At 61.5% G+C, this 9,015-nt stretch overlaps 1 protein-coding gene across 2 annotated transcripts in view; it reads left to right on the top strand.

Moving 5' to 3' along the window:
• The window catches only part of DMAP1 (DNA methyltransferase 1 associated protein 1), a 38,973-nt gene extending 30,471 nt beyond the window's left edge, over positions 1-8,502 (top strand). Inside the window, exons 9-11 of one of the 2 annotated variants that reach the window (XM_019501435.1) lie at positions 4,725-4,797; positions 5,543-5,826; positions 8,168-8,502. In XM_019501435.1, coding sequence (XP_019356980.1) covers positions 4,725-4,797; positions 5,543-5,826; positions 8,168-8,227 — 417 coding nt within the window. In that variant the 3' untranslated portion in view covers positions 8,228-8,502. Of the gene's footprint in view, positions 1-4,724; positions 4,798-5,542; positions 6,019-8,167 lie in introns of those variants that run through there. The other variant, XM_019501434.1, reaches the window with a different exon arrangement.
• The last annotated feature ends 513 nt before the right edge of the window (positions 8,503-9,015 follow it).

The following is a 9,015-nucleotide window of genomic DNA, read 5'->3' as shown; positions in this document are numbered from 1 at the left end:
CTCAGCAAGGAGCTCCTACATGACAGAGAGGTCTGTACTCTTCCAGAGGGAGCCCCAGGCCTCACCCTGGGTTATGTCTTACCCTGTTTAATCACCAGTTGGCAGACTTCATTTGTTGGCTGCAGCTCTCCCAAGCAGCAGCTTGGAGGAGTGCGGTGCTGGGGGGGGGTCTGGCCTAGGCAGAAAAGGGGGCGCAGACAGTGCCATGTCCCCTGGCAGCCTGAGGCACTCGCCATGCTCCAATTCCTGCCTGGTGTGAGCCAAGGCACAGGCAGGTCCCAGGGGCCCCTTCCAGCCTGGCATGGGCCTGCGGGGTTTGAGGCCCAGTGGGTCCCATTCCAGCTGCATGACCCCCTTCCCAGAGCCTCAGGCAGCTGGTAGGCCCAGTGGTGGCCCCGGGGCCCGTGGGCCCTTCCTCCAGCCTCTGTCCTGGCCCCAGGCAGCCATGGCAGCCCTGCTGCAGGGGCTTGGGCCTCACATTGGTGCATCACTCTCTATTTGTTTACCTCTTGATGCATGTGGGTTGTGCACATCGCACAGGTGGTTCATGGCAAGGATGAGGGATCGCAGTCCTTCAGTGAAAAGCGATGTAGGCATCGTTGTAAGTGCCAGCCAGCATTGCAAAGAGGGCTGCAGGAGCAGGAATAGATGAAGCTCCCAAATCCCAGTTCATCAGCTCCCAACTGGAGCAATCTGTTTCCCAGGGATGATAACAGGGGGCTTGGCAAATTATAACTCATGCTAATAGCCTGGCATCGAGGCAGGGGAAGAAGGGGAAGCTGCTGCTGCCCACAGGCTCTGCCCCACGCACCCACCTGGAAGGTCATTCTCCCCCATGTCATGCCAGGTTGTGCCTGGAGGTGGAGAGGCTGAACCTGCATGGTGCGAGAGGAATCGGTGTGTGCTTGGCACCTGCCCTCGGGCGCAGAACTGCGCGCCTCAGCATCCGCCCAAGCCTGGTGGCAGGTCTGCTCCATGCTGACCGTGTCCCCCTCATGCTCTGTTTGTGTCGGGGTTTTTAACCATCCCCCAGAGGTACTGGTGCTGCTGTAGGCCAGGCTGGGGATGGGGCTGGGCTGTGCCAATGCTCCTGCTGGCACCAACCTGCAGGGTGCTGGCTGGAGGGTTTTGCCTCTGTGTTCAGGCTCAGCCCCACACTGGACTAGGCAGGAAGGGATTTCCCCCCCTGTTCAGACTCGTCTCCACTGCGGGGTTTTGCCTTCCTCCGCAGCGGGGCACGGCCTCGGCCTGGGGTCTTGGAGCGCCTATGAACCCCCTTTGCAGCAGCAGGACGTTGGTGGCCGCGGCCCCCCTGCTGTACCTGGGGCAGGTTTGAGTGTGATGCCTGGGGCTGTGTCAGGGGTGACTCGTGTTGCTCAAAGGTTGGACACGGGGTTTGTCTGGGCTGCTTTGGACGGGGCTGATCCTGCCTCCAGCAGAGGTTGGGCTGGATGCGAGCTCTGCTGGTTCTTCCAGTCCTGCAGCTCTGGGACACTGCTGCACGCTGGGGCCTGTTGTCTGCCGCTTGGCCCAAGGTGCTTTGGAGATGTGACATGACTCCCCGTTAGAATCAGAATCATAGATGGTGAGTGTGGGAAGGGAGCTCAGGAGTCGCATCTAGTCCAACCTCCTGCTCAAAGCAGGACCAGCCCCAGCTACATCATCCCAGCCAAGGCTTTGTTCAGTCGGGTCTTAAACACTTCCAAGGAAGGAGACTCCAGCACCTCTCTGGGTACCCTCTTCCAGTGCTTCATCACCCTCCTCCTCATGAGAGAGTTTTTCCTTATATCCAGCCTCAACTGCCCTTGCTGCAACCTGAGCCCATTGCTCCTTGTTCTGTCCTCCATGAGGCAGCTCCCACCATTTTGGGAGATGTCTTGCTCAGTGACTGAGCCCCACCCCCCAGCTCCAGGCTCTGGCCAGCCTGGCCTTTTAGTGGGGTTTGGTGTCTTCAGCCTTTCAAGCTGCGGGGACGTGCGGCACTCGAGCCAGCTGGTGTCTGGGAGAGGCAGGGCCGTTTCCAGACTGGCTGGGACCAGCCCATGCTGGCACCTTCTTGCCAAGCAGCACGGGGCACCAAGGCTTCCCCTTCAACGAGCCGGCCTAGCTAACGGAGCCTACCTAACAGATGATCAGCAGCATGTGAGTAATAGACTCCTCATTTAGTTTTAATACATTTTGCATAGAGAGCAATCAACCTTCATCGGTCTTAAAGATGAATTGGCTTAGCCAGCTAAATTTTAAAGATATTAGCCCGACAGCAGCCACATAAATCATAACATTTTCTTAATGATGGTAAAATTAAAATATACTCTGGCACCACGAAGCCGTGGAGCCTTCCTGGGCCCCGGCCCGACCACCCCCCCAAATGAAAAGGAGGTTTAATGGATGCGTTTCTAACTTTAATGCGCCCCGATGACCCCCTCCTCCCTCCCCATCCTCTGCCTCTCCCCGGCAGGGAGGTGGTGGTGGGTGTCCCACGGTTCTTCAGGCCAGAAGTAGCAGGAGGCAGCAGCCTTGGTGGCAGCAGTCAGTGGTTTTGGCAGCCCTGCCAATGCAGCATGGAGCCTCCCCTAGAAAAGACTGGGCCTCCTGCAGCGACCGGGCAAGGCCAGGGCAGGCGGGGAGGGCGTCTCGTGCTCCTGCAGAGGGGTTGATGCCGCGACAGCAAGCATGATAGCACTCGGGTTCTCGTCCTGCTCTCTGAGCTGCCTGGGAGCACAGCTGCAAGGGTGCCCGGGGGCTTGCAGCACAGCAGTCTCTCACTGGGCACAGCCGGGCACTGAGGTGGGGTCTCTGGTTTGAAGCGGCAGAAAGATCGTATCTCAGGAAACACGTCCTCACTGTCAGAGCAGGGAGGCTGTGGGAGAGATGCTGCAGCACTGGAGGTGTCAGGGAGAGGCTGGACAGGCACTGCACAGGCATGATCTAGGCACAGCGATGCCGCTACAGGGATTTCCCCGGCTGCTGGACCATGCTGTTGCCATGTGGGGTTGGGAGGGAATTTTTTTCCCCTACTGCTGCTGCATGCATCAGGGGGGGTTTTCTCCTTTTTTTTTCTTTGCCCGTCCTTAGCAGCGCTGAGTGATGCTGCAGTCTGGGATGGGGATGGGGCTGGGCTCCCATTCCCCACTGGCTGTTGACCGTAGATGCCTGTGGCTCCATTAAACCCTCTCAGCCTCTTGGTCCTGCCTGGGTGGGTGAGGCTCATCTCTGAGCCCTCCCTCTTGATGGCCAGTGTCCATGAGCGCATGGTTCGGGGTGGTGCATGATCACTGGTGCCACTACTGGGCATCCAGCCCTGAGATGTTGCCATCTTGCTCTGCACTCACGTGCCGGCCACTCTCAGGTGCATGCCCTGGGTGACTTGCCCCCGTGGGGGCTGGCAGCCTCCGCTGAAGCAGAACCCGGCCCTGTTGCTCCCCACTTTGCTGCACCAGATCTGTCCCTCCTCCCTGAAGCGCGGCAGTCGCCCCTGGAGGGCACCACTAGCTCATTTCACGAGGTCTTGGCTTGCCCCCGCTGCCCCAGGGTTAAATCCAGCTGCTCCTGGCACTCTCCATGGGGAAGGGCTGGTGCCAGGAGAAGCCACTGACCCAGGTGAGGTTGGGCACGGTTGTTGGGTTCACTTTGCTCCTTTACACTGAGCCCTGGGCATTGTTGTGGGTCTTGGGAAGACCCTCTGTGCTGGGAGAGCTACGGCATGCCTGAGGCAGGGGGCATCTCCATCACGGGAGGCTGGATCATCTTAGGGCAGCATCCTGCGTCCGTGCAGGGGTTGGGCCTGTCACCGCCTTGGGGTTCTGCGCTTCCAGCCTGACCCACTGCTTCTGGCTTTGCACTCAGGCCCCGTGGGGTGTACTGTGCTGCGAGGGTGCTGCCTCGGTGCCAGCTCCGGTTGGGCATGGGTGGAAGTTGCTACCTGCTTGTGGCTGTTCTGCCATCTCCTGCTGCAGCTGGCCCCTCCCAGGGTGGCTCAGTCCCCTCCACTGGGCTGCAGGCAAGGATGGTCAGTCTGGCTTCAGTCTCCTGGCACTGAGCATGGTACCCTGCGAGGTCTGGAGCACCCTGGGGTGACGGCATGCCGCGGTGAGCTGCGAGCATGGTGGACTTGCAGAACGGCCCTGCTTCATGGGCGTGTCCTTCTTCCCTGGCCCAGCTCTAGGCCCCTTCGTAGCTCCCATCCGCAGCCTCCTTGCACGGCCAGGCCTGCGTTCGCATGCCAGTCGAGCCTCCGCACTCTCACCTTTTGTGCCGCAGCTGCCCCCACAGCTCGGAGGCCCAGCGGGGCCGCGGAGGAGGTAGTCCGTTAGCGCCAGAGTCTAATCAGGCCGGCAAAGTAGGGCAGCGCAGCACAGGAGCCTTTGATGGGTTGGGCTCGGTGGGAGCGGGCAGCCGCTGCGCTAATTCGGTGGCATGCGGAAGTGGCAGAGCAGCCTCTTGCCCACGCGTGCGCACGGGCACTCAGGCCCCCGCGCCCAGGCTTTTCAGTGCCTGCCCTCAGACTAAGCCTGGAAACTTTCAGGCCCCCATCTCCCTCTCTGAGCACTGGGCTGGCTTTTCTCTCCCTCTCTCTTTCTTTCTTTCTTTCCTTTCTTTTTCTTTCTTTCTGGGTTTTTGTTCCCCTGCACTATAAAAAGCAAAGCTGTCTTGCCTTTTGAACTAGGCGGCTGCGAGTGAGGGCTAACTCTGAGCTGTGTGGCTCGGTTACCTTTGTGTTCCAGATGAAACTGCCAAGCTCGGTGGGACAGAAGAAGATTAAAGCCCTAGAGCAGATGCTGATGGAACTAGGAGTAGGTAAGTAAAGGGGGCACGCTAGAGACACAGACACACAGAGCGGGCCTTTGTAGTTGAGACAGGCTATTTTTTCCCCGAGTAAAGCAGCCAGGTTCTTGAATAACAGTATGTGAATGGTTTTTCAAATATTTCATGTGCTTAAAAAAAAAAAAAGAGGGTAGAAGCCGGAACACGATGCACTGAGGCTTTTCTTTTCCTCCCGGTAGAAAAATGCTGTGAAAGAGCCTTTGTTTCTCTCCTCTTCAGGCCTCTCCAGCCTTTGGGTGAGACAGTCCGGCATCCAGGGCAGCCTGAGCTGGGTCGGCCTCTGGGGGACCCCGCGCACACGTTGTTTTGGGTGCCTGGCACACCCTCCAGCCGTCTTTGTGCCCTGAGTGGCGAGTTCAAGCCTCGCCCAGGCCTGCTCCCCTCCCTCTCGCAGACGTGGGAAATGAGTGGTCGTGCCCCAAGCTCCGGGGCTGCCAAGCCACGTGCCCCCGGTGGCACCAGCGAGGGGCCCCCAGACTCAGTGCAGGCAGGAGGCACCTCTGGCTCAGCATGGCAGGCAGCAGATGCTGCTCCTGTCCTTGTGACGGACCTCTGTGGAGCCCCATGATGGGAAACGGGGCACGGGTGGGGCTTGGGGGGCAGCCCAGAGCCAGGTAATGCAGGGCCCCCTCATCCCTCCAACTTCACCGCCTTGCAGGCTGTGCCAGGACAGCCCGGGCAGCCCTAGCTCACTGCCCTCCTCTCCCTCGCCCTCCAGACCTGAACCCGATGCCGACAGAGGAGATCGTGCAGATGTTCAACGAGCTGCGCAGTGACCTGGTGCTCCTGTACGAGCTGAAGCAGGCCTTCGCCAACTGCGAGTATGAGCTGCAGATGCTGCGGCACCGCTACGAAGCGCTGGCCAAAGCCGGCAGCCTGGGTCCTGGCAGCGTGGAGGGCGCCCATGCCGATGGCCCGGCCGCCCCGGGTGCTGAGGAGGGCAAAGCTGACACCAAGGACCAGATCATTGACGTGGTGGGAGCACCCTTGACCCCCAACTCGGTGAGCAGGGACTGGGGGCGGGACTTGGCCTGGCTTCAGGGGGGTGCCAGGGGCCGGAGCTCCCAGGGGGGCAGGTCTGCAAGGGGACGGTGACCAGGGAGAGGTGGGCGATGGCTGGGGCAACCGCATCATTAGGGGCATGACTGGGAGGCACCAGGTGCAGGGGGTCCTTGGGGTCCACCAGCCCTACCCCACCCTGTTCTGCCCTATCCAGGGTGCCCTGAGGGCTCAGCCAGGCGGCACCGTGGCTTGCTCAGGGCACTGCCATCCCTGTTGTACGGTGCCTTGGCCCCTGTATGTGCAGCACATGACAGGACATGGAGACACCTCCCCTGCCACAATGTAGGCGGGCAGTGGCAGCGTGCAGCTTGCTCGCTCGTGACCATACATGCGTGTGCACTGGGGTGGCCGGGCAGGGGGGCGAGGTCTCCAGCCCCGTGCTCCCAGCGCCGCCTCCTGGGACTGCAGACAAAGAGGGGAGGCCAGCGGCGTGGCAGGGGTTAAAGTGACCTGGTCTCTGACATATTTGAAAGAAATATAATCAAGTGAATTCACTGCAAGGCAAATTCGGTACCTACAGGCCCCTGTTAAATACAGCGCTGACCTTTACCGGCTGATTACACAAAGACGACACAATTAGATTAGTCCAAGACAAAAGGTCAAGCGCATTCACACTGTGACCATTTTATGCTACCTTGGGTGGGGGGAGGGGGCTGCGTCCCGGCTGCAGGGGTGTCTCTGGCTGGCCCCGGCTGCGCTCGGGGAGCAGGGCCCATGCGGCGCTGGGGCTCCTGCGGCTGAGAGGATGCTGGGGGGCTTCGCTTCACGGGGGGCACAGTTCCCAGCCCCCAGCCCAGGCTGGCAGACCCCCGCCCATCTGGAAGTCTAAGCCATGGCCTGTCCCAAGCTCAATGGAGCTGGGCGCTCACATCTGGGGCTGGCAGAGGGCTGGGGACACGGAGCCTTGTGCCAGGCCAGCGGGCACAGATCTGCTGCTAGTGCTGGGAGAGCACGTGTCCCTGGTACGGATGTCTCTGGGGGCCCGACCCCTCCTGCTGTGGGGGTCACCCAGGCTCAGCTGTGCTCTGTTCTTGATCCCCATCCGGGTTCCCGGCCGGTGGGGCCCGGCCAGGCTGTGCCTGTTTCCGCCCTGGGAGCTCCAGGTTCAGCCTGATTTAATTCACCAGCCGCTCCTGCATCGAGGAGTGTTGCTGCCCTGGGCTGGGGCACAGAGAGCCGCCCACCTGGGGACACCTGGTGCCATGTCAGTCCTGTGCTCCCCAAGCCCCCAGGCTGGTCGGGGCCGAGAGTGCTGGCCCGCCGGGGCCCGGCCGCGGGGAGGTGAGAGGTGAGCGGCGCGCGGAGCAAATTAGTGCCAAGCAGAAGTGCAGCCAGTTCCTCCAGATTAGAGCCTTTGATGGGCGCGACTCGGACTCCGCACGGCTCGTAATGAGTGAGTCGCCGGCACGGTGCTTTGTTCCCGGGCCGGCGAGTCGGCCAGCTAATGGGTAAAGGAAAGGCCCTTGCCTCTCAGAAGTCTCGGGTTCAGAGTCGCCGTGAGCCCGCTTTCAAGCCTCCTTGATCCGAACTCCTGCTGACGGCTCGTTTCTGAGCCTGCTTGAAAGCCCAGAGTTACATTGTTAAGATCAAACAGCCTTTCTTTCCTGGCGGAGTTGCAATCTCCGGCTCGATCGACATAACGCACGGTGCGTACGCACGGCCTCCCCTGGTCGCTCCCTTCCAGGAGAACCGCAGCCTGGCCCCTTTCGTGAGCTGCCGCGGGGAGCACCCAGGCTCGTGCCCTGGCCGAGTTGTCAGGCTCCCCCTGGGAAGCCGCCAGCTCCTTTGTTTCCGGCCGGGTTTGGTTTTTCCTGTGACTTTCCCCTGGCTTGGACCCAGGCTGCGGGGAGCCTTGGGGGAACGGTGCCTGTGAAGGCAGGGCTGGGCCTGCCCTTAGCTAGGGGAGGCCGTGCCTGTCCCTCGTGCGCTGGGGCCCAACCTCTCCCAGGTGCCTTCCTGCTCCTCACCTGGTCCCCTTTGGTCTCCCACCCCTCCAGGCACCTGCTCCTCCGGGAAGGAGGCTGCTGGGAGCGTGGGGCAGGAGACGGCCATCTGCCACGCCCAGGGCCTCACTCCTGCCCCGCTGTGCCCAGGACAGCGTGCTGGGGCCGGGCCTGTGCCTGAGTCTCTCGGGTCTCCAAGCACTCCGAATGCCAGCAGAGATCCCCCCTGCAACAGGCTGCCTTGTCCCCCTGCACCCACCCCCAGCCCTGCCGCTTTTCTGCTGGGCTCCCTGCACGTCCTGCTCACCCTGTCTCTCACTTCCGGTCTCCCCCGACAGCGCAAGCGGCGGGAATCGGCCTCTAGCTCCTCCTCAGTGAAGAAGGTGAAGAAGCCATGAACCTCGCACCCACTCTGCCTCGCCTGCTGCTGCCCAGAGCCTGGGCCCCGGCCAGGGGCTGAAGCTGTGAGCCAGAGACAGCAGGATCCGCGCCAGGCCCAGCCTGGCCTGCCCACAGGATGGGGGAGCCCTCCAGCAGGAGCCAGGGCACAGCCAGATAGTGCCCGCTGCACCCTGGAGCTGGTGGCTGTGCTCTTCCCCGCAGTGTTCGCTGGTGTTTTTATATGCCCTGTTTTTGTGAGTGTCCCTGTAAATACAGAGCCCGTTGCCGTGGACCTGCCCCATGTCGTCTGTGGCCTCCAGCGAGGGGGGTTGACCCCACCAGTGCTGACTCCTGGCCCGGGGGGGGGGACCTTGGCCCCAGGCACCAAGCTGCACACAAGGCTTTTGCTGCAGGGTGAGGGTGGCATGGGCTCCATCACCACCGCCTGCAGGCCTGAGCCCCTCGCACCCCTGTAGGGGCTGGGCCTTGCTGCCTCTGCCACTGCCCAGGCTTGCAGGCCCAGGGCCTGTCACCTCCATTGAGGGCGGGGGGAGGAAAGCTGTGCTCCCCTCCCCTGATGCCTCTTGAAGTGTGGCCAGCGATCGATGGGACATGACAGCATCCTTGATTCAGCCTGTCCTGGCCCCAGCAAAGGTCAGAGGTCAAAGGCCATGGTCTGGGCTTTCCATAGAAAACCAGATTCTCCTCCCACCCCCCCCAATAAGTCGGCCCTGAACACCTAGGGCTGCTTGTGGGGGTCCTGCCCAGGCATGGAGGTGGCAGCAACATACACATGTGTATGTGC

This window comes from Gavialis gangeticus, unplaced genomic scaffold, assembly GCF_001723915.1.
Source record: "Gavialis gangeticus isolate Ggan-Ray unplaced genomic scaffold, GavGan_comp1, whole genome shotgun sequence".
Classification (NCBI taxonomy): Eukaryota; Metazoa; Chordata; order Crocodylia; family Gavialidae; genus Gavialis; species Gavialis gangeticus.
The sequence above is the reverse complement of the archived record's forward strand: the minus strand, read 5'-3'. Positions and strand labels throughout refer to the sequence as shown.